The 26618-nt window shown below is 34.7% G+C and overlaps 1 protein-coding gene across 1 annotated transcript in view; it reads left to right on the plus strand.

The window, feature by feature from the left end:
• LOC150108320 (uncharacterized) overlaps positions 1–26618 on the plus strand; it is a 138882-nt gene that overhangs the window by 50693 nt on the left and 61571 nt on the right. Inside the window, exons 6-11 of the mRNA XM_090390446.1 lie at positions 9033–9177; positions 12985–13130; positions 14831–14954; positions 21775–21911; positions 26097–26250; positions 26430–26578. Of these exons, the coding sequence (XP_090246572.1) occupies positions 9033–9177; positions 12985–13130; positions 14831–14954; positions 21775–21911; positions 26097–26250; positions 26430–26578 (855 nt within the window). The remainder of the gene's footprint in view (positions 1–9032; positions 9178–12984; positions 13131–14830; positions 14955–21774; positions 21912–26096; positions 26251–26429; positions 26579–26618) is intronic.

Consider the following 26618-nt stretch of genomic DNA (forward strand, 5'->3'; position numbering starts at 1 on the left):
AAATCCCAGGATAAACTGAGTAAAACCCTGCTGTCCACGCCCAAGACCGGCTAACTTGGCAATGGCTGAGGAAGATCCTTCAGCACCTCACGTCACCGACGGGAATCGAACCTAGGACACTCCTTCCCCAGGCATGTGGTTGCGAAGCGCACAGCCACTAGGCTAACCGTGCGGACGTCATATTTTTTGAAAGTACAAAAAATATAACAGAGATATGAAATATGAATATTTCAAAAAATATGACTTTTTTTTTAACTGAAAGTCATATTTCAAAAAATATGACTTTCAGTTCAAAAATATAGAGACAATATACAAGTCAATTGGACTTGTATATTGTTCAGATAATAAAATCAATCTTTGTTCAGATAATAAAATCAATGTTGAATGTAGAAAGATTAAAAGCTCCAAAATCCCTGAAAAGCAAAGAGAAACATTAAATGTAGAAACAACGCAGCTTATTCAATACCTTAACCAGCACATTTTCAATGACAGATTGGCAAAATGCTCTGTCACTGACCGTGCAATATTGTTGGACTGTAAATCCAAGAACAGATACCTAACTGCTGAAAATGCGAAATGTCTAAAATCAATCAAAACGTAGAATATAATTAATATTTTGTGAACAGACACTACATTTAAAAGGCCAAATGGCTATTTTTTCTGGCAAAGTTAATTAAATTAAGGAGATAAAAATCCCTTATTATTTTACAGCCAGCATGCGAAACTCTGAGATCGAAAACTACGATCTAAGAGTATCATGCCGAAGAACTATCGGCGAATCCAAGCGTAAGTGAACACCTGATAGTACAACACCAAGGCAACTCGAAGCAAAGGTGGAGCAAGCTCCCTCACTATCCTTGATATTTTTTCATAATGTAAAACACAGCTCCTAGGAGATGTAATACTGCCTTACTTTATGAGAGGTCACTACCCAGACCGGTTTGAACCTTTTTTGAGGTCATTGTGCAGCTCTTGTTGTTTCTTTAAAGAATCAATGAATCAGTAAATAGTTGGGAATAAAGTAGCAGTAGTTTCCTGAAATTCTCTGTGCCACCCCTCCACGCCGTTGTTGGTACGTTGCGGATCATTCAGTGTTCGTATGTAAACATTCCACAATTCGATGGCAAAAATGAGTAATTGCCGGCTTCTCCGTTGTCTTCTTCTTCCAATATATGTATCTTCAAAGTAGTTTGCAATCACCATAGCTTCAATGGGGAAGTCATGAGCTTCAACTAAATCTTCAAATGCTTGAATAACGTTAGCAGGAGGAATAAATGCCAATGCCGGAATCATTCGAATCCAAAGAGCAAATTCATGGTCTTGTTCGTATCGGGCTTTAAAACCTCCATTCTGTACCTTTCGCCAAACGGTTTGGGAAAGATGAAAAAAAAAAAAAAACGGTATTTACAATACCAGGAAATTCTTATTGGAAGGCATGCATGGCACTTTGTTCGAAATCTGTCATAAGTCGCTGGGGTTGGAGACCCGGTTGTAGATTTTTAACTTCTTGAAGCAACTTGATGTATGTGGCAAGAGTTTTGTTTGGCTGAAGCACGTAGACCACTGGAATAACTGCATTGAATCGAACCACATGAATTGTATAAAGCTGCTGGAAATGACGGGTACTGTGCTGAAAGTTGCATCAGAAAACCACTCCTGGCTACGTGCTAATAACTGAAGTTTGTTACTAGTGAAAAAAATAACCATGCGACACGGGAGCAGTTTGTCCTGTGAATTGTACATCAGAAACTGTTGTACATTGCCATCGATAATAATTTCTTGATAACTTTGTGGAATTACTAGGTCCTGGAGATTGCTCGGTAAAGCAGGATTACCACTGTTGCATCGAACATGACGAATGGTTCGTGTAAGCGAATCCTTTTTAGGAAGTAATGCCGTGACATTGGCATGGGCCTCTGCAATTACTGGTGCAATAATTTGCTGTGGCCGTTCGTTGGTGGCAACATGGTTTCTTTTACCATGTTGCCGTATTTGACCAATCAATTGCAATGCTTCCGACCTTGCAGCTTGAGCTGCATGGTTGTGTTTAGTTACGACTTTCACAAATGGGCCTTCCAAACCCTCTATCCAAACACGCCCTTTGTAGGTGGAACGTTTTTCTCACAAACCCAGATTCCATGTTGTTCATCTACAGTTCTCTTTGAAAACACGTAAATGTGGTTGTCATCATCTACCAATTTTCTTTTGCCCTGTTATTGACCGAATACTTTTTGCCATTGTACACACAGGATTAATCAGTCAAGATGCAAAAATAATATGTAGATATTGCACTGCTTGCGACGATCAGCTTGTTCACGCGATGCACCGCTAATAATGAGGCGGCGAATATAGCAAACGCGCGTTGTCCACTGTTCCCCCCCCCCCCCCACACACACACACATGTCCATCTCTAACCACGTGACTATCGCCCTCGTGGTCGAGTACGTATTCTTTCCATTGTGAAAGGATTAACAGTTCCGGTTAATACTTTCACAATGGAAAGAGAACTCCGAAGACATACAAAAGGGGAGAAATTAGTTTAAAAGCTACATGACAATTTGTACACGAATGTAATTTTGAAAATTTGTTCGGAAAAGTTAGAGTTATCGGAAGTTCGGTTCGAGTAATCGAGAGAGTTTAATATTGAATCTCCACTAAAGGGGCTGGAACTTCAATAAAAATTCGAGTTATCGAGAGTTGACTGTCTTTACATTTTTGTAACATACTCATTATCTACAGGGGGAGAATTGTGCCCGGGGGCGAAATGTTCGGGGAGACTTTTCCGTAAACCGTTTAAAGTACCTTATTTCTTTTTAATATTTTTTTCTTTAAATATAAATACACACTTTTTTTTCATATCAGTATCAACATTTATTATTATACATAGTATTGACATATACATTACAGTAATTTGCAGTCTATAATTATGACGATTAGTTGAATGAGGTGGGCTAATCCCCCCCCCCACTACTTTGAATCTAGGGTTAGCTTTGAGTCTTTGGACTCCTTGGAGGTGTCGTGTAATAATAATAAATAATAAAGAGAGTAGGATTAGCCTTACCTATTTATGTTGTTTGGTACTGTATATGGATGGAATGTATGCTTTGGATGCATGTATGATTTGTCATGTGTACATACGTGTTATGCTATATTACCTGTGTTGGTATAGCTGCTAGAGTACGTGTTTTAATGTTCTGTAGATGTCTATGTGGTTTAAATTTCTTGGTAGGTTGTTGAGTAGCGTGGGTATCAGATGCGATCACACAAAAGAACCGTATGAGTTGTTGAATGGTCTAGGGATGTAAAGAGTTTTTGTGGGTCGTGTTATACGATATGTGTCTCTGTTGTTACAATAGGCGATGTTGAAGTAATTCCTTAGTAACATTATGAAGTGTTTCAGATTTTTAATGCTCAGGATTCTGTGTGTCGCCATAAGCGTTTCGGATATTGGCTGTTGTGATAAGATCTCCAAATCACTGTCGACACGATTTTCCATGTAATATTTCTAATTTTGTTAGGTGGCTGTTTGATGTCTTTGCGTAGACCGTTATACCATACCTGATTAGAGATTCACAGATACCGTGGTGTAGGAGTTTTTTTATGTTAGATGGAATCATGTGTTTTAGTTGGAAGAGTTTTGCTGCGGTGATGCGGAGTTTCGTGTGTAGGTAATCTACATGTTTTGTCCATTTAAGGTGGCAATCTATGTAAAGGCCAAGGTATTTTGCATGCGTTACGGGTTTCATTTCGGGTCATTGGCAGGTATTTTTGTTGTTAATGCAGTGGTATGTGTGACAGTGTAGGATAGTGGTGCGGGGAGCAAGATTCTCAGATTATGTATTATTAACATCTGTGTCTTGGTGCCGTTGATTACAATTGAGTTTTGGTAGAAGTATGTTGTGATTTCATTTAAGTCTTGTTGTGATTTGGCGAGAGCCATGTTGATATCTGTGTTAATTACTTTAAATTACAATTCGGTGTCATCTGCCTACTGAAATCTTTGACTTCGTGTGCCCAGGCTATGAACATTTTTAATGTATATGTTGAATAGTGTAAGAGATAATATGGCGCCTTGTGGGACACCTTGTTTTAATTGTATACCCCAGCTGTAACATGTGCCTGTGCCTATTTTTGTTACTTGTGTTCTATTTAGGAGATAGTTCCTGAACCAGGTATGCAATGTTTCTCTTATTCCGATTGAGTATAGTTTAGTCAGTAGTATGTCATGTTCAAGTGTATCAAAAGCTTTGGTTAAGTCAAGCAGTACAACGTACTGCTATAAGAACAATGTACTTGTTTTTATCGAGGGCTTTGTTTATGGCGTCGGCGATGTCTTCTAATTAAGTGATAGTGCTTTTTGTTTTCTGAAAGCCATATTGGTTTTGTGAAATAATGTTTTACTTCTGTAAATAGTTCTGTAGTCTGGTATGTGTGTGCTATTTTTTCTAGAATTTTTGAAATGACAGGTAGTTTAGCTATTGGTCTGTAGTTCTTTGTATCATTTCTTTTACCAAGTTTATAAATTGGCGTAATTATCGTAGATTTTAGTTGTTGCGGAATACTGCTAGTGTGTCGAATATTATGTTCACGAGTCTCAAAAGTATTGGATTTATTTGTTCAAAGTGTTTTAAAAGGTCTATGAGTCTTATTTTGTCTATTCCTGGAGTGACTTTGGTTTTAGTTGCAAGAGTGCTTCCTTCAGTTCCTGTTTTGTTACAGGCGGAAAATGTACAGTTTTCTGTTCACTTTGTGTTGGTAATTTTTGTTTATCGTTGGTAGGTTATCCCTTTTTGAGTTGTGTAATATTGTTTATTTTGTGTAATAATTTTTGTTTAAACATAAATAATATCAAATACGCAGATGATCTCGTCCTTCTTGCAAGAACTCCAAATGAACTACAAAAGTTGATCAACAAACTAAACGAAACCTGTAAAACATATGACATGACAATAAATATACAAAAGACAAAAGTGATGAAAATAGGGAGGAACAGAACTACCATCTCAGCCACCCTAAACGGAGAACAAATAGAACAAGTAGACAACTTCATATACCTTGGATCAAAACTAACAGAAACAATAGATGAACTCAAAACAATCAAACACAGAATAGCGATAGGATGGACCACCATGGGAAAATTACAGAAAATCTGGAAAACAAACAAGATATCGAAACAAGCCAAAATCAAATTATATGAAGCAATAATTATACCAACAGTCATCTATGGAGCAGAAGCCTGGACAGTCAAAAAAAGAGAGGAGAAAAAACTGCTGGCATTTGAAATGAAATGCTTAAGAAAAACAAATATAACAAGTTGGATAGAAAAGAAAAAATATCACAGTCAGACAAGAACTATTGTATAAAAAGACAATAATAGAAAAAATTAGAAAACAACAACTGAGATGGTTTGGACACACTGTACGCACGGATGCAGACAGACTTCCTAACGTCCTAATCAATACTTTTCCAACTGAAAAAAGAAGACCTAGAAGACCAAGAATTAACTGGCTGAAATTAATAAAGAACATCTCGGGATGCAGAACATATAAGGAACTTTTTCGAACAGCAATGAATAGAGAAGACTGGAAGATCCTGCTCAAGAGAAGACACAACCCGTCTTAGAAGAAAGAGAAGAAGAAGAAGAAGAATATTGTTTGTGGATGCATGGTTGAATGAGTCTGCTAGTTCCTCTTGGTTTACATCCTGACCGAAGCTTTTTGCAATAAATTTTGTGCTGAAGTTTTCTTTTTTCGAGTGAGTAATTTGTTGAGTGTAGCCCATGTTTGCTTCATATTGTGATTATATTCTTTAAATTTTTGGAAGTAGTAGTGTCCTTTTGCCCTACGAATTTTTTTTCAGTTGATTTCTTGTGATTTTATATAATCTTTGTAGTTGAGTGTTACTGGGTGACTTTTTAATCTTTTCCATAGATTTTCTTTTACAGTTATACTATTTAGAATGTCACCATTTATCAATGGATTCTTGTCTGTCTCCTCGTTTGTTGCTTTTTTGTATATTTCTGTGAAGATTAGTAGGAAGTTCTCATATAAAGTTACAAGATCATTTATTTTAAGTAGGCAATTCCGGTCTGTATATTTTACATGTCGACAATGCTCTATGATCTGGTTTTGTCGACATTTGTGATGGTGGTGGGAGGGGGGGGGATAAGGTAACGTGATGAAACGAAGTTGAGACAAAGTAATGATCGAAATTTTGACGTTAATTAACTGATGATATATATCTATGGATGGGAGCCTGTATGTTGATATGGTCAATGTATGATTGTGTAGTGAACTGTTGGGTATTTCTTCTCTTGTTGGGAAGTTTATGGTAGGGTTTATGTTCTACTGACTTAGTATATCAAGGTATGTGTTAGTGGTTGAAGAAGCGTGGTCAAGAGTATTTATGTTAATGTCTCCTATTAGGATGAGCCTATGTGTTGTACAGAGTTCAATGCCGCTGACCGATGATTCTAATTCATGCAGAAAGCTGAGTGGATTATCTGGGGTCTGTATGCTATGTTTATTGTGTATTTGATGCTATGTTTGTCGCTGTTTGTGATTTCCAAAATTAGTGTTTCCTCATGTTCAAATGAGTTTGTTTTTCATTCACATTGTATTTTTCCTTGAGAAATGCTACGATGCCACTTCCACTTTTGTTTGGTCTACATAAGTTGAAGGTTTGGTAATTATTAATGTTGTATGCGTAAATTTCTGTGTCGTTTATTGCAACTTCTGTCAGTATTAACGCATCTATGTTTGTCAAGGTGTAGTTGAGCAGTGTAATCAATGTACGCCAGTGTTTCTTTATACTTCTTATGTTTGTGTGTATAATAGTGAAGTCGGTATTGGGGGAAATGTTGTCTGTCCATTTCTTCAAAGAGTCAAAGACCTCGAAGTTTATATTATCTGACTGGACATGTTCGCCTAGATTTGCGATCTCCCTTATATAGTTTTAAGGTGATTTTAAATCTTGTTGTTAAGGATGTGGGGAGTTACTGTAATGTTTTATAATGGTAGGCTGTGTAGGTCAGATTCTCTTGCAATTATATAAACTTGAGTGTTTTCATTCTGTCTCATAAATATCTGTGAATCCGTAGTCCTCAGGAACTTGTAGTTTTTCTCTGTTTTTGTTTTCCTTGCTTGGTATAAAAGATTTTTAAAGTATGGAGTCCAGTGTTCATATATATTATTATTATTATTCCTGATACCTGCAATGAGTCCGAAGACTCATCGCGGGAGGACACCTACAACTGTCTCAACCACTACGCTGAAACTCTACTACGAATCATCTCCATCTACGCCATCTACTGCCCACCTCCACCACCACTACAGCAACTAGTATTTTTTGTCTGTAAATTGCGTGTTCTGAAGGACCAATTTTTCTGTGTTCGAGATGAAAAACCCTGCTACCTTCGTATGTGATCGGTTAACTCACCTTCGATATATATAGATTGGTGTTGGAAGTTTCTTGTCAAACAAGGCCGACAACATCGATCGATGTTGTCGGCTTTGTTTTTTTGCTTACTGCAAGAATCTGGTCTCTCAGACTTCTGCTGGTAAAACGAGCGATGATTGGTGGTGGTCTCTCTTTGTTTTTTGTGGGCCTCGGTTAAGAGGAGAGTTCTGTGGTTGTGACTGGAATGCTAATTTTGGTGCCATCAGTTGCACTATGCTGCATAAGTCTTCTGTCTTTTCTTTTGGTATTCCCTTTATTTAAAGTTTTTTCTTTCGTTCTTTTTTGTAGTGTGTGTTCGATTTGGTTTTTAAGGGTGTTTACCTCTTTCCACAATTCTTCATTTTCGTGCTTAAGGTTTTCTTGCGTTTCTATCGCTACCGTTAATTTCGTCTTTATGTCTCGCATAGTTCCTAACATTTCGTGAAGGGAAACTGACCGAATGTCGCTGTCTACAATGCCGTGAGAAAATGAAGAACAAAGAACATACACCAAACAAAAGCAACGACGCACATCAAGGTAAGCCCCCCCTTCCTTATCTCAAAATTACAGATAACTTAGTTTCATTCAAACGCATGGTTAAAGACTTGCTAAATACACACATGGAACAAATTTACACAAAATTCGAGGAGTATGAACATTGCATACAGTACAATAATCATACTCCTCGAATTTTTTGTAAATTTGTTCCATGTGTGTATTTAGAAAGTCTTTAACAATGCATTTGAATGAAACTAAGTTATCTGTAATTTTGAGATAAGGAAGGGGGGGCTTACCTTGATGTGCGTCGTTGCTTTTGTTTGGTGTATGTTCTTTGTTCTTCATTTTCTCACGGCATTGTAGAAGACAGCACCATTCGGTCCGTTTCGCAGCTCCTTTTGCTTTTCATGTGTTTTCTAAGATACCAGAGCATTGGTAGTGTTGTTTTCGTCCAAATCCAGAGCAATGCGGCTCATCCCCTTCATCGCTTAATGACTTATTGCACTTGTTACAGCTCATTGTGCTTGACCTTCGATCTCTCGGTGACCTTTGGAATTTCTTCCCTTTAGCAACTGTACTGCGACTTTTAAAATGGCGATGTCCTTTGTTCTTTGTTGGTTGGTGACAGCAGTTCACTCTATCTATGACTTTCAGCACACAAAATTTGGATATTACTTAGCGATTTCGATGAATTAAACGTTCCTGTCTTCAGCGTAACAAGTAGAATTAAATAGCAGCAATATATGAAATTAAAAATAATATATATATATATGTGATCACCACTGATCACAATTAAGAAAGAAGCTACTGCTTTAGAAAGTACTTCTACAGGTAAGTACCATTTGACGACGATGATGATGATGACAATTTTGTCATAATAATTATCGTCTTAAAAAAAATGCATTTCATCTAGAAGGGACTTTTAATGTTCTTAATACTTAGCACACTTGCTTCGATATTTACCAAATAATAACGAATTGGTATTAAAAATAAATAATAACTGACAGATAATGTTTTCACATGAGATGGATATCGTATGATTGCCATTTTGGTATTTCATACTCATTATAATTCTGTTTCTTCTTCTTCTTCTTTAGAGTGGTCAACAACTGAGATCCCGTATATATACAGAAAAGAATGTGCAGAAGCGGAGTTAACGAACTGGGTGACTGAACTCGAAACCTGTATACGCCTTCGTTCAGCGAATGAATCTTATGGTACTCTTGGACCAGATCCTGACCAGTAAGCTATATTCAGCTTTGTCACATGAAAATGTTTATTTCTGATATTATCTGTTGAATTAAAGAAATGCCAGTCTATGTTAGTAACAATAAAAACTACAAAACGTTTTTTTTTAAGTTTATGACGAAAATAATTAAATAAGCAAGATATCAATCCAAAATAATGAAACGTCTTGTCATTGCCTTTCAAGATATCCAATTGCCAACCGATTTACCACTCCTCTATTGCATCCCCTAAGGACAAGCATTTTATGTCTCTTGACATGTATGTTCACGGAATCGGTTTTCCTACATTGAGGATGAAAAACCTGTTCCAAGATAAAAACATTTCATATCTTTATTAGAACGGCTGATTCAGAATTAGCCGTTTTAATAAAGATCAGAATCTTCATCAGAACTCTTCTAATCGAAGAGTTCTGATGAAGATTCCACGTGTCATAGACTGGATTCAAGCCCTGGTCTTTCCAGCCAAATGGCTCCGTCGAAACCAACTGAACTATGGGTGGGGGTTTTCAGTCGAATATAAAAGAAGCAGTTTTCCTCTTCAATAGTAGCGAATTGAGGACATCACTTCTTTAGGCTAATCCTATGAAGTAAATACTTTGTCATACTTAACTACATATCTTCGATTTATAAATGAAAATAATTTTCGTTTCACTGCAGACTTACTCTGTAAGGTTATCTGTTTTGTTACAGTTACCTTCTACTTCTCGCAAGAGTAATATTTAAAAATAATAGGAAAAACAATTGAATGAATGAAAAAAACACTCAGGAAGACTTGATAAATTGTTTCAAATGGCAACAGCAGGTAGTGAGAAATATTAATTGTTTAAGAGTTTTAACCCGTATACAATAATCTTTTATTTTATGAAATTATTATGAAAGTGTTTCTAAAGGCTACATCATATCATTAAGATGATAGGTTCTTAACTTGTCCGCACAATAATACATCGCGGGAAAATTAATCGTGTAGAAAATTCATCGCGGAGAAAATTCTTTGCAAGAAAATTTGAAATCCTATTGTTGTCATTGGCATATATGAAAAAAAAAATAATAATAAACATTTTTTTAAAAAATATATATATTTATATATTATGTATTATTTATTATTTGGATTATATTTAGCGTTTTGAAATTTTTTTATTCCCTAAATTTATTCCCTAATATTCTTTCTTACTACAGGCTCTGTAGACGGAATATTGATTTTTACAAAACTGGAATCGGGGGGTTAGGGAGAAAGAGCACCATGTTTAAGAATATTTAGGAATAATAGTTTTTTCCAAGTAATATTTACAGTTAACGAATTACATATTCCTTTTAACTATTCTAACTATTTATAGTTAGAATAGTTATTAGGGAGAATAAAATATTTAAGAATAGTTAAGGATAAAGGGCAAAATATTTAAGAATAGTTAGGGATAAAGGGCACAATGTTTAAGAATAGTTAGGGATAAAGGGCACAATATTTAAGAATAGTTAGGGATAAAGGGCACAATGTTTAAGAATAGTTAGGGATAAAGGGCACAATATTTAAGAATATTTATTCTTCTAACCGTTCATTATTTTTCCGTTATGCGCATTTAGACACCCATCCAGGTGCGATATATTTTTTTATCTGAACTAATTCAAAAGCAGACGTGTTTCAGTTATTGAATACACGTGTAATTTGAAGACTCCACTTTTCCTTTACGAAAAACATGTTGCACGATGTTATCGTTTACAAGCTAGTTTAAGACAATAGGTTCACTTTAATTATATTAAAGAAAATGATAATAAAATTACATAAATCCTATCATCATTATGTAAATAAGCATAAGCTAAATTGTCATCTTCGGCAATTTAGCTTATGTTGAATTTTCCTCCAATACTAGTATTTTATGACACTAAGAAATTTTAAAATTTATATTTAGTCTTCTTTACTGAAAGAAAAAATGTATATATATAGATGCATGCTCCCAAATTGAAATACGTAATTAATTACTTCTCTTCTGAACCGTTCAAAAATGAACTATAATCAGAAATATCGTGTCGTTAACAAACGACTAGATAGCGTACCCTCTCCTACCAATAAGTTGTGAAATTCATTCACAATTATATTTGTGAATGAATAGGTTTTGGTTGATATATATATATATATATATGTTTTGATGATATAATCAAAAACAAAAACATATCATCAAAACACCAATGTTTTGATGATATAATCAAACGTGCAATAATTCATATCATCAAAATGTCACTATACACTATATTTTAATATCACTATGAGGGAGTATGTAAAAACAAAAACATAACTAGATGATCAACTAATAAACGCTATGAACTTCTATGAATTTGCAAAGAAAGAAAGACGAGTAAATGATATTTACTTGTCTTTCTAAGTTAGTTAGAAAGATGCTTACCCACAGTCGGTTAACAATTAGTGTATTCTAATTCGAAATACTCGAGATAAATTGTTATCACTTGGAGTCTCCTTTATTTTTAATCGGTAAATAATTAATTTAATAAGTATAAGTAAAATTAATTAATCAATCAGCAAACATTTAATTTTACTACTTGTTTATTTGCTGTCCTTTTCATTTTGAAATTATGTTTGCTTTTTTTTAATTTTCGTTCGCAATTCTTTGTTGAATTTTAAATGGAATCTATAACGTAAGCCAAGTGATATGTAACAAGTCAATAATATTAAACAATGAAATACAGTATATGCTTTATAGATTTATTCTTCATACAATAAATGATCTCATATATTATTCTTCAAAGCTACAAAACATAAATACTAAAAGAGAGATATTTAAAAGATTAGAAGAGCTAAAATATATTTAGAAGGTGGAATAAGGAGATGAAAAAGACCCAAATTCTATTTTTGTTAATATAAGACGAATCTTTATTTGAACATTTTCAACTGAAGGTGAACTATAGAATCTCATATGGTAATAGAAGTGATTTTTCTCCAGACACTCAGATATTCATAGCTAAGAGTATAGATGGGTCGATACTGTAGTATAATTAGAAATGGATGACGTATGTGAGTATGGGATTATGTAGTTTGTTTGTTTGTTGATGGATATACTTAATGAAGATTATCATTAATGCAAATTATTTAGATAAAATAAAGGATTGCGTGATGTAGATTATTCTCCTGCGATTAGTCATTGGACTAACTGTATGGTTGTTTTTGAATTACGGCTACGAGGCCAGTGCATTGTAGTTGCATGTGTTCTTCCGGTCTGTCTGTTCTGCAGGAGGAAAAACCTGCCTGTTTGGACTCTGTGGTGATGTTCCATTAAAGAATAGCACAATGGGAAAATGCTTGTCCACAGTGGGAAAAGTGCTAGCCCTTTCTTCAGCCGATTCCAGAATTGTTCGATCATTGACACAAGCAAATTATTTTTCCTATTAAAACTTTGATTTTCACCACATAACCTCAAAAATTCAATCAGAAAACTATTCAATTCATAATATGTATATCTCTAGGTTGAGGGCTATGATATACCAGCATCTCTCTCTCTCCTCTGAAAGTCATGATTCACTTAATAACCCCTGAACTGAGTTGTCAGTGAAAAGTGGAGAGGGCTTAACTGTTCTTCGCAAATTAGTTAGGGCTAATCGAACTTTCCCTAGATACTAGAGGGAATGCTAGCCATTAAATGATTTATTTATTTTATTTTACAATAAGAATTACATATATCTGGTTAGTGCACGCTCATATTATTGTTAGGCATAAAATTAATCTTTGAACTTGTCTTTAGTGAGGAAATATTCGAACTTGTCTTTAATGAGAAATTCTTTGAACTTATCGTTACAGAATAATGACTATAGCCCTGATGTGCCTTGAGATAGTTGGTGCGTCTACTTGTAGACATGAAAAATTCATTCCGTTTCGTGGCGATTTGATAAAAGCAATTAACAAGATTGGCGAAATAGCTCATAATGAAACTATAGACCAAGAAAGTAAGTTATTCACATTCTTAAGTAATAAATTAAATTAAAATAAAGGAATAAAGATGAATAAAATAATGATAATTATAATTACTATTTTGGCAACATAAGCATATCTTTGATTTGTATCTCATTGTAATGATTTTTTAATAATTTATTAAAGGAAATGCATATTGAAGTGAAAACTTTATTAAATAAACACATTTTAAAAATACATATTTAGATAATTTTATAGGGTGTGAAATTTATATATTCTTCAATTAATAATTATTATTTTATGTAATTAATATATGATAACTGAAACAAATATGACCCATCTAAGAAGAACTTCTCGATCGTTGGGTTATTGAAGAATATAACGAGGTTTTATGGTATGGAAAAAGTAGTCTAACTGACTTGAAATCTTGAGATTGAACATGAGAAAATACACATATTATTTTTGCAAAAGCAACACGATAGGCTTTATTAATAATTCCATTGATGTTAAGCCATGTTCATTGTATTAGACCTAATTAGGATACCAGAAAAGAAAATTGTTAAATTACAGTCTTGATATAAAAACTCTTAATACTCTTACTTTGCGTGCAGCAAATCTATAAGTATCGCTGGCTTTGGAGAGTATTTTCGACATTTCGACTTGAAATTAAAATATAGTTTGAAAGCAAATATAGTGCTGTACAAATCGCAAATAACAAAGCTTATTTTTGTACCTAATTAGCTACGAAAGGCTGCTTTCAGTATACCAATTACTTGACACCACTTTCTTATTTTAATCATACTTGTAAATAATTAAAAAAAATCAAAACGGTAAAAATGCATTTTTTTTTTAAATTCTATTTTTGGTATTGAAAGGAAGTATTTATTTCTTGATTTTATCAGTTCACTCTGCAACTAATAATCATCATCTGTGACGCCAAATTTTTGCGAGAGCTATGTTGCCTACACTCAAAATCACAAACAAATGTATATTGTACTCAAACTGCATTTTATTGAATCAAGACTTTATTTGATGAGAGTACTTCATAATTAATAGAAATGGGTGGGAGATAATTAAATCTGTCATTGTTTTCTGAATATATTATTTCAAGATTAGCATTATCTTCGAGCGGTAATCTCAAGCCCTAATTTAAGACATTCACAGATTAACTAACAAGTTAAAGTGTTGACAATCTGTTCAGTGGTGCCACCTGCAACTAACTAATCTACTAATCGAAAAATCATAACATTTGTTTCTTGTGTGTGTGTGTAAAACGCAATGAAGATATTTTCGCTTACATTCGTTAAAAAACACGTACACGTACTGTATATTTATATATGATTATAACAACATTAAATGCAAACATAAATTTTAAGGAAAGAAAGTGAAAAGGGTCTCATAGCGGTGATAATATTTGATGGCTCATGATGCTAGCTAAACTGGATACTAGCGATAAAAAATGAATTTCGGAAAGAGATTTAAAGAAAAAAGGAAAGAATAAATAGTAAGAGGAGATTGGCATGGAATTTCAAAGTATCATTTTTTTTCTTTAAAAAAAATATTAACTTGCTAATTTCTTAACTGATTTCTTGAATGCTAGAAATATGTCTGCGAATGAACAGTGTCATGTGCTTCTTATGGAAATAATGTTTTAGTTTGTTCTATAGATCCTTTGTTAATCATAGTGATATAAGCAGCAATAAAGAGTATAACTTTTTTTCTCTCTCCTAAACAGTTGCAAATAAAACCCTAGAATGTATTAATACAATGAAGTCGGACAAAGTGGAAAAGTGCACTCCAGGACTATTTGACTATCTCAGTGATGTCACGAAATCAACAGAGATTTCCATCATCAAAATGTAAGATATCTATAGTTTGTACTTCTCATGTATAAACTTTAAATAAGTAGATTGAGATGGCCATGATATTGAAACAAAAATGGCACAAAGCTGAAAATGAATTGGTGCTAAATTCCTTGTATTTGGCTAATAAAGACAAGCTGAGTTTGTTCATAAAGCCAAAATTAGTTTACGAACTTTGACGAAACTATCATTGTGTGTGTGTGTCTGTGTTTTGCATTTTCCTCCCAATAATAACCCTACCAGGAGGTAATTTATTCCTACATGCTCCATTCTATTACAATGCTTATATTACATGTAGCTTACAAGTACTGAATAATATTTCTATTTATATTTTTGTATCCATTTTCATATTTACATTTATATGTTTATATACATATATTAACACTATACAGTATAATTCACATAATATCAGTGTTTATGTTAAGATCACAAGGACTGGAAACTGATTTTATTAGCAAATTTGGTTAATTCTATCTAATACTATTCGATAAGTCTCTGTTTTGACACTGGCCACTTGTTTCCGAAAGTGATGACGTGTTGTTTTAGGGACATGTCAGTCGAATAGCTGACAGTCGTAGAGTATGTGGTCAACAGTCTGTTGATGGTGTGGATTGCAGATGCATGATGGTGATTCCAGGACATGGAATCTGTGTAGATAGTGTCTTAGTTTTCTTGTCCCGTTAGTAGCGTGGTTAAACCTGGAGAAATGGCGTGTTTTTTCAATCGGAGTCTGCTTCTGATGCTAGGAAAGTATTCTTTTGTCGTTGATCCCTTTTTTTGATGTTTTCCATTGTCCTTTCCACATGTGTAGGCTTTTCTCTTCTGCAAGTGTTTTTATAGCAGATTTCGGGAATTTCTGATAACTAGTTTCTAGCCGTTCGTTTCTAGCTGTTCTTTAGCCAACTGATCCACTCTCTCGTTTCCTGCTATTCCAGTATGCGCTTTCACCCAGCAGAACTTGATTTCCCATCCCTCTAGAGTGAGATTTCGAACCAAATTTCTTGTCTGTTCTATTAATGCAATATGGTTGTTCTGTTTTTTATGCCATCTATAGTGCTTCTACTATCACTGTAAATTGTTGCTGTCATTTGATGAGAGGTATTGAGTTCTAATTCCTGGAGATATGTCAGTGACTGAAGTATAGCAAATTGTTCTGCTTGATTGTTGGAACAGAGAGGATGTAGTCGAAAGCAGCGTTCTTGTATTATGGACTGTCTGTTGTATGCAGTGAAAGAACAACCGACGTTCCTTTCGGTTTTGCTTCCTTCAGTGTATATTTCGAATTCTTCACTTTCAGAGCTTTTCTTCTCCTTAATATTTGTTTTCTTTGGTGAGGCCACTTACTGTAGTGAAGCAGACGTTCGTAGCTATTTGGATCGATGTTGTAACTTTCGATAGATCTTCCGGACGTGACTTCATATATAAGAGATAATTCTTGTATTTTCAGGCAGATCGGTGTTAGAGCTGCAATAACGCAAGCTGCCTCGAAAGATATTGTTCTGTATCCTTTGATTATGCGTATGGCTATAAGGCGTTGAACTCTGTTTAGTTTTTGTCGGTTTATCTTTGATTTTAGTGTATATTTCCAGGCAGGTGCAACATAAGATATCAGTGTAGTATAGCACCGGTGTATATCGTTTTCAGCGGTCGTTGGCCTAATCCCCACTTAATCCTTGCCGACTTAGCTAGGAGGTTTACTATTTGTAAGCTTTTTTCGGCAACATATGAGATGTGCTTATTGAAGGTGAATTTTTCGTCTATTGTTATTCCTAGGTATTTTAGCTCACTGGCTACCTCGAGAACTTCTCCGTTTAGGAAGACTGTTACAGGTTGTTTTGATTTTTTTCGTGAGATGTGGAGCACTTTAGACTTAGTGCTATTGAAGGTCACTTTCTTCTCGAGTGCCCACTCTGCAATTTTAAAGAGTTCTTCGTTGACCGTTACTTCTAACTGCAAGCCATCGCGTCCCTGAATCATTATCATCGCATTGTCGGCGAAGGCTATGACTTTTGTTGCAGTAGTGAGAGGAAGTCTTAAAAGCGAGTCGTACTGGATGTTCCAGAAACCTGGCCCATAGCAAGAGCCTTGCGGACAGCCTCGTTTGACGTTTTTCGTTACAGTTATGGTTTTTAGTGTCATAGTTGCTCTTCTGTCTGAAAAATAATTTTTTGTAAGGTAGAGTAAGTTTTTAGGGCATTTTAAATCTCTTAATTGATTGATCATGGCTGGCCACCACGCAGCGTCGAAGGCTCCTTGTATATCGAGTGAGATCAGTAGTACGTCTTTTTTTTTTTTGCTGCAGACTGTGTTCTGCAAACTCTTTCACCTCCATAATTGCATCTACTGTGCTGGACTGATGTCTGAATGTGTATTGATTATTGCTTAATAAGTTTCTTGAGTAGACGTAGTGCATTATTCGGTTTATTAGAAGTTTTTTCTAGTACCTTGCCAGCAAGGTACTAGAAAGGTACTTTCCTGGTTTGATTATAGGTATAATTTTTGAATGTTTCCATATTGAAGGAAATCGTCCACTTTTTAGGCATTTGTTGTAAACTGTTGTTATGAATTCAGGAAATTCGAGAAAGCTGTTAAGAGTATGTCGCTGCTTACTCCGTCTTCTCCAGGAGGTTTTCTTGGATCCATTGATCTTAATATTAACTCGATTGCATTAGTTGCAAACGAGTCGTCGTCAGGAAAGTCTGTGTCTGTTTCCATTCTTTGTCTCTAAGTTTTGTGGATTTCTTCATCTATTGATTCATCGTCATCGGGAATAAACTTCTCTATCATTAATAGCTGCGGTTTCTGCTAAGTTTTTAGTGTAGGTGTCGTCTGTTTTCTTGATAGTTGATAGAATAGGTGTTGTCTTGTTCTTGCTTGCTGCTAATTTATATATGCAATTCCAAGGATTCGATACGGTTGAAACTATACAAAATTTTTTCCATGATTCTTTTTCGCGTTTGTAATTTTGAACTGATAGCTGTATTTGGCTTTATAGTAGTTCTGTCTTCTTCTCTCTCTTAAATCTTGATTATTGTATGTTCTTTGATATAGTCGTCTGAGTGCGTTGACACGTTTTCTTAGGACTGTTAGTTCGTCGTTCCACCACGGTACTGATTTTCTTCCATCGATGTTTAGCTTCTTGGTTGTTCTGACTGGATTTTTTCATACCTGATGAAAGTGTAGAAGCAAGGAATCTATATCGGTTTGTGCTGATGACTAGGTTTTTGTCTAAAATAAGCTGTTTTTCGCTGTTCGCATCAAGGTGATGTTCTGAGATCAAGCGTGAAAATTCTCTTTTTAATGCGTTTATAAATTTCTCTAGGTTGGTTTTATTGGTGAAGTATTTGATGTTAATGCGGTGGTTTTTGTTGTCTATTCCGTTTAAATTTTTGTTACTAATGATGAAACTTATTATGCGATGGTCAGAACAGCTTTCCTCTTCTTCGTATTTCCATTCAGAAACACGGGGTAAATAGCGTTGTTTGCCATTGTTAGGTCGATGAAGCTGCTTCCTCTGCTATTTTCAAATGATGGAGTGTTACAGTCGTCGTTTAGTATGTGTAGGGAGTTTGATGCTATGAACTCTTCCAAATATTTCCCTCTATTGTTCGTGTTTTCATTAAACCATAATACCGAATGAGCATTGTTATCTATTCCAAGTATTAGGCCGTGGTTGGTGGTAAACTCTGCGATGTTGGTAATTTTTTCTAAGTCTTGTTTTATGTCTGTGTGATAGTCGAGATACATACTCGCAGCAAAAGTTTTAATTCCTCTGTACGTAATTTCAATAAGTACCGATTCCTCGTTGCTGTGCTGGGTAATTAACATTGCCTCAACTTCAGGGTTTACCACGAGTATTGCAGCTCGCTTTCTTTCTAATCATTTGGAAAATATTTTTAAATTACTTAGAAAGCCGCATATTTTGTTGTTGATGTTGTAGGGTTCTTGTATTAATGCCAGTCCTATATCTTTTCTATTTATGATTTCTGTTAAGTTATTGACAGCCTTGGTAGAGCGTTGTAGATTTATTTGGAGGCATGCCAGGGAAGTGGTGCTGTTTCTACAAGCTTTATTATTACTTTCCATAATCTATGTTTTGAATTTTGAGCTGTTTGTAGTAGTTATATGTCGGGCAGTCTTTGCTTAATGCCATGTGGTTGAATCGTTTTTGGTTTCGGCATGCTTGTTGTGATTTTAGCAGTTTATGCAATTCATCTCGGACTTGTTTCGTGGGCACTTGCTAAACTTATGTTCTTTTGAGCAGAATGGACAGGTGGTTTTCCCCTGCAGCCTCGTGTGTGATGGTAGAATTTATTGCAGTTAAAGCACCTCAGAACGCTTATGTTGTTTGCACAATGGCAAATTCTTCACATTTTGACACCGGTTTTTAGCAATTTGGTCCTCACCGTTGGATCGACTTCAATAATTAAGTTTCTCTTGTTCGTTTTTTTTTTGTCATGATGTATTTTTGTGTCAGCTTTGCATCGGTACTGAAGATTTCTTCGTTCTGCATGCGGATTGAGTCAATTGCATTGTTGGTATCAATTTCACTGGAAATGTCATATATAATTATTCTTGGAAGATATTTCCTACTGGGATTTGCTATTAACGTATCTTTGCATTCCTTCGTGATTTCGTTATGTAGCAAATCTATGTCGGTCTTTACTTTCGATTCAATTAAGACTCCTCCATTATTGATATTTTCATTTTTGTGATTCCGATTTTGATTTTCCTTGAGTCGATTTTTTCTTTGATGATGTTTTTTCAGTTTCCTCGCTGTTTAATTGAGCTATCGGTTTCACTATGAGTTTACAGTATGGGTTGTTTTCAGATTCGTCTTTGTTTTTACCATTGTTTTTAACGGCATGCGATTATAGCTGAGTAGGCTGAGCCGAGTTAGTCTGTTCCTGGTTGCTTGTAGCAGTCTGTGGTTCTATTGATACTTTAGTTTCATTTTTCATTTTATTGAAAACCTTTGTTAATTCACTCACTGCCATTAGTATGTCCTTTTTTAAATCGTTCCTTAAATTGCCGCTTACTTTAGCTACGTTACGCAGTAAATCTAGGGCTTTTTTCGAATTCTAATTCGTCCCGTGCCGCCATTTTAATATTACTCGAAGTTGTAGTATTATATCCTCCTATTGAACGGCTAACTTTTCTAATGTACAAAGTTCAAGAAAAATGTACTTACAGTTTTCCTGCTTGTTCCTAGAACGGACGCTTCCATTGAATTAGGTTTCCAGCGGTAGCAGTTGGGAGGGTAGCAGCTAATCCTATTATGCACGGGTCATTGTTTTGAGAACGATAGATACAGTCAGAATAGCAGTATTCAGTCCGTAAAGAGAGAATAAAATTCACTCATACGCGCTTAGAACTGTGAAACTATAGAGTAAATTACTCACTGTTAGATAGATCACTGTACAAGCTATCAGTCGATACCAGATACACCCAGTTATTCTGTTAGGTACCGCACAAATCGAGGTAAAGCAGGAGCGATTTCAAGCACGTCCGTTGTACGTGGGGGGGGGAGGAATGATGCTAAGCACAAGAAGTTAAGAAAGAGAGAGAGAGAGAGAGAGTTTAGCAAATGTGGTAATTTGCGAAGGGAGAAAATATCTTTAGAAACTTTATCAAGGTTTTTAAAGAAAGTGATTCAGAGCATATTCTTAGAAAAAAATTGAATTCTTAAGTTAGAAATGCATGATCTTATCATCTATTAATGATCTTCGAAATCGCTAAAAGTATTCAAAAACTGCCACGATATCAGAATTCAGTATCTGATATATTACGTACTGTCTGTTCAAAAATATCCGAATGCCAGCTGATCCCAACTTTCACTCTAATATGAAAGGCATTAATATGGATTTTTTCCACCCTTTGCTGCTATATCAGCCTTCAATCTCATAGGAAGGATTTCCATTAGATTTTGGTAGTAATTCCCTTATATTCTTCCAAACGAGAATTAGTGAGGTTAGTCTCATGTTGGGTGATTCGGCATGGCTCGCAATCGGCGATCCAATTCATTCCACAGGTGTTTTATGGAGACCTGAGATCATGGGTCTGTGAGGGGTAGTCAAATTCTTCAGCACCCATCTCATCGAATGATTCCTGCACAGAATTCGCTTTGTGGATGGGAGAATTGCAGTGTTGATATAGGAACGGGCCTTCACCGAACCATTGCCATAAAGTTGGAAGCACATAATTGTCTTCAACGTCATTTTAGACTGCGGCGTTAAGATTTCCTGTCAATGGAAGTAGGGAGCCAACGCGACCAAGAAAAAAGCCTCTCCACCAAACGTCTTATTTGGAACAACACATTCGGCCAGGTAGCGATTTCTTGGCATCCACCAGGAGAACGCGCCTTTCTAATCATCATTACCATCATTGGCATGTGCCCTCACCGGTTATACAGGATATTATGGCAGTGCTACATAATTAACTTTACATTACTGCTAATATTCCGTCAAAAATTTTCTTTCAAGTTAATACACTGGCATAATACAAGTTGGCATGAAAAAGACAGTCTTTTTCATGCCAACTCTTGGAATGAAACATCTATTTTGGTACTAGTATTCCTCTCTCAATATGTTTAATTGCCTATTACTGCCTTAGATTAGTCCTGCTCACACATTTTAGAGTGCTGAATTATTTTATAGCAAGGTAGAATTTGTAATAGATTGATCCATTTCAATCAGTCCTTACGCAAATAAAATTCCATGTACATCATTCTATAATTCTAAATAGAAACAATAACACTGTTTGATAACGAAGTATGTGTTTTCAAACTCATTTTTATGAAAACTTTATTTATTAACAGGCAGACGAAACATACAGGCACGTGTCTTCAGCAAGTTTTTGTGGACTGTTTTATAAAAGCCAGACGTGTTATAAAGGAAATCATAATCTCCGTTATGGGAGTGGAGCTCGAAATTCCCTTCATAGAACCCGAAGCAGGTATTATTGCAGTTGTTTTATATATTAAGTATTGTTCGCCCACCGATTAGAGGTCCCTCGACACTTCTGCGCATGTCAGAAAAAGGAGAATCCATTCCGATAATAGGGTAATCAATCTGTCTTCTGGGATGTGTTTGTTTATTATTACAGGTCGGAAAATTTAGCTTTTCTTTTACGAACATTGTAGTTTTTAAAGTGTAACTATTTTGCTTGTATAACAGTTGGAAAATACGTAGAGTATTAACAAAATTAAAAAAGGTATAGCATAAAACAAAAATTTAACTAAGTTTATTTTTAAGAAAGTTTTCTATAAAATAAAAATAATTATACAGAAAAACAAAGTTTTTGAAATGAACTTAGATATTCTAAACTTACAGTTGAGAGAACGTAGACACTTTAATGTCCTAAACCGATTAATTATTTATGACTTGTTGTGACTCTTTTAACAAACCCATGCAAAAAAAGATTGGAAAAAAATACCATTATCAAATCCTTTTAATCTTCAGAGTCATCTAAATCGGTGTCCGAATCGCCATAACTTTCACTTAAACTGATCACCAAAGGTTCGCATAATTCTTCGATAATTCCGTCTCTGTCCCAATACATATTTTCCATTGAGGTGACATGAAAGCAATATTTTCCCCAGTTTTGAACTGTAATACTTTCAATCGCCTGTTCTGAAAGCTCAAAAAGTTTCGACATGTCAATATCTCCAGTTACGTTGCGATGGCGAATGAAACTTTTCACTTCTGCCCAAACATACTCAATAGCATTATTATCGCAATGATATGGTAGTAGCCTCAAAGCTAGAAATCCATGCTCTTTGAGCATCGTGTCGAATTTAAATAGCTTAGTTGTGGGCGAGTTTCTTTTGACCAAATTAAGCAATTCAATTTTTCGCATATCTGGGGAATGAGAAATGTTATTTGCAGAGAGCCAATCCATAAGAACTTGGTTCTTATTAGACCAATTTGGAACTTTGTTTAATCGAATAGAGTGATGTGAAGCGTTATCAATTATAAAAACATCATTTTTAGGAAGGTTTGGAATCAGTTTTTCTTCTGCCCACTTTTCGCAGATCGTAGAATTCATTTGCCTATGGAATTGGCTTTGTATAGTAAGTTTGAATTCGGTAAAAAAAACCATTTATCCACCCGCACACAAAATTATTATGCGCCGCGAGGCATTTCCGGTTTGTAGCACTCCACATTCTTCTTTAGACTGCCAACATTTTCCACAATTAAATTACTATCAATCCAAGTTTCATCTAGATACATAATCGGTCTTTTCTCCTCCCTGAAACGTCTTATTGCTCTCAAATACTGCGTTCTAGATAAAACAATGTCATTTCGCTCCATGATAAGTTTCCTTTTATTCTGGGACTTTTTGAAACAAAATACGGTTTCATGAAGTATTTTCCTTAAAGTTTCTCTTTTCCAAGGAAAATTATTTTTTTTCTTTAAGCACAGGAATCAATTTCGGCACTCTTTTCTCGACCACGTAAAATTCGTGAATAGTTCTGCTTATAACGTCTACATTAAAATCATTCAAAGCTACGGTTTCGATGGTTTTCTTTCTCTGGCGCTTTTTTTAGGAGATTTAAATTTTGGCTTACCTTTACCTTTTGATTCCCTACGAATTCTTTTAACAGTCGACCCCGATACGCCCACAATTGCACTTGCACGTTTTATGACTTGAGAAAGGGGAACAAGAAGACGGCCTTCTGACGATTCTTTTTCGCAGAATGTCAGCACGTTATTCAATATTCTTTTGCAAGAGCTACTGAAACGTGTAACAATAGAACTTGTTGACTGTACTGGATCCATCATACAAATTAATAATAAAAAAATAATGCAAAAAAGCGACAACAAAAATCAAGCTAGTACTAGTACAGCAACAGACAAGAAAGCACGTGATTTCGCATGTTGGCGACCACATCCTTCATTTCTTTCTCCCCTTCAGCATGAATCGACTATTCTTGGAAAAATGCCAAGGAGAGATCTACAAATGGTGGGCGAACTATATAACTAATTATAAGTTAAATTTAAATGATCTTAAGATTACTACTGTGAGTCTGTCTATCCTTAGCCTGTATCATTCTACTGTTAGGTAAAGTCCTATTCCATTGCCGAAGGGTTGGATCTACTTCTCTCGTGGTGACCCACTCCATCTTAGGAGAGCATATATGTAGTTGTATGAATGAATGTATGAAGGTGAAAGACAATCAGAAAACATCCATGCCATGCCCTAGGCAGGATTCGAACCAGCAGCCTCTTGGTTGGAGAATGGATACGCTAACCACTCAGCCAACCAGGCTGGCAAGATACTACTAGAAAAATATAAAAGATATTCGTTTGAATTAGTGTTTGAGAAGAAAAAATATCACTGAAATTGATGACCTCTACTTTTAGTACAGTTTCATCATTTGGAAAGTTCATGTTGACCACAGTTTATTAACTACGGATGTTTTCTGTCTTGATCATTTTTCCGGAATTTATTGGTCATCGATCTCAAATTTCGTGTTTTTGAGATATTTCTGACTTTGTGGAGGAAAACTGTTATTTTATTATCTGCAAGATTTTGCATTCCAGAAAGCAATTTAACACACTTTAAATTTGTTTAAAGTATAAGAAAATCAACATGAGATTCAAACTGAGTTTGTAAAATATGGCAATACTCTAATAGTCATTATATTTAGAAACCTTTACAATTTCTATATAAATTTCATAGTGCATCTATCTTTATAACATAAAAAGAAATATGGTTTCTGCGATCTTTTGTTCTGAAAAAAAAAAAAACAACCCAACATTAATGCAACAGACTCCACATTGATTGTTTATCATTTTAGTTATTGTTAGCACGCGATCTAGATTGTTGACACTCGATTTCCACCTCTCTAAGACACCAGGTTTAGTAAATTTTTGTAAATTTACTAAATTTTTAAGTTTAAGAAAAACTTCCCAAAGAAGTTTACATTCATATTCATCCAAAAGGATGGAATGGATGGATGAGGAAAGGATGAAGTTATGGATAACGAAGGTGTGGTCCGGACGTCCTGGCAGTTTACGCCAGAAACCTGCTTTTGTTAGTACGGCATCAGTTTAGACCATAACGAAGAAGCTGTTAAAAATGAACTTCAAAATGAACACAAAAAACAGTTGTAATCCCAGGAGGACACAACTCCGCACTTCAACCTTTAGATGTATCAATAAATAAACTATTTATAAAAGATTTAAATAGTTTATTACTATTTAAATCTTTTTTTTAATATTTAAATCTAAGGCTATTCACTGGGAATGAATGAATCATTAACAGTCGAAATGATAGATTTAATTTACTTGTATAAATGGGTGAATGAATGAATTAAAAATGAATAAAATTTGGATTCAATTCAAAATTTGAAGAAATATCTACAGGTAAAAGAAAGAAGGCTGCAATTTCGCAGGTACAAATGGATAAAGAGTTCATGGAAGGAAGTTATTATTATAAAATATTTTCAAAAGTATAGCATTTGTAATTCTTTCTTGACGGTACGGAGAATTACCTATTTCAAGATAACGATGACCTCTGATGAAGAATCAAGTTCAGAAAATTTTGCGAGTGAAGACGAAGATGAATAAAGATTTGAAAAGAAGATTAATGAAATTTATTAAAATTATTTTGTTTATATTATATTATGTATAAATATAATATACTACATGTATTAAAATTTAAAATAAAAACAATAACATCGTTATTGATATAACAATAACATGCGTCCAATACAACGGTGAGTGTTATAAGGCGAAAAATACAGTATTTTGATATTTCGTTTCGATTTTTGTTCGCTGTTTTCGCATCGTTTTAGACATCAAAAATTAGACTTCAAAAAAGACGGCCATACACAAACGCTAGACGAGGAAGATAAGCAGAAAATAATAAAACGAATTAAACGCTTTATCAATGAGAAGCATTCATAGTCGACATCCATCGAAAATGCAGTCCTCTTAGTAAAAACCTTGTAGTTTTAAAATTTCAATGAAATCAGTAAGATGTTTAAGATGTTTGATCGAATCCTAATTAAGAACATAATATCTAAGAAATTTATATAAAGTAATAATTATATCTTCATATAATTGCCTGATTTTCTTGATGTTACATCTATTTGACTTCTTTTATCCCCCTTTTTTTTATTTTTATCTTTAGAAGTTCTAACAACGCCAATTCCTTACGTGGCCAGAAGAAAATGTACACAGGAAAAATTAGAAAAAGATAGGAAGTATTTAGATTTGTGTATAGAGAGAAAAATCAGGTTGTATGGCTATTCACTGCAGATGAATGAATCCTTAAGAGTCGAAACGTAAGATTTAATTTATTTGTATAAATAATAAAGACACTAAAGTAAATTAAAAAGATCGATACTTCCGGTCTTTTTCTCTGTATTGGTATTGATGAGTGTAATGTTAGTATTCTTATATTTATAACAGTTTATATAATTTTATACTTTTTTAAAAAATTCTTGTCTTTTTTATTTCTTAGGATACTGGGTAACAGCTCACTATGTGTGCAAGAAATTCCAGATTATGGATGCCGATTTGACAAATTACCCTTGTTTCGTGATATGCTGAATTATACGCTATTTATATTCGAGAAATATTCTCAACAACTGCTAGAGAATATATCATCCAGTAAGTTTAAATTTTTAACTATTTGGTTAAGTGACTGTCG

Source organism: Typopeltis vanoorti, chromosome 3 (genome assembly GCF_054136105.1).
Source record: "Typopeltis vanoorti isolate ZY-2024b chromosome 3, IOZ_Tvanoo_1.0, whole genome shotgun sequence".
In the NCBI taxonomy this organism is placed as follows: Eukaryota; Metazoa; Arthropoda; class Arachnida; order Uropygi; family Thelyphonidae; genus Typopeltis; species Typopeltis vanoorti.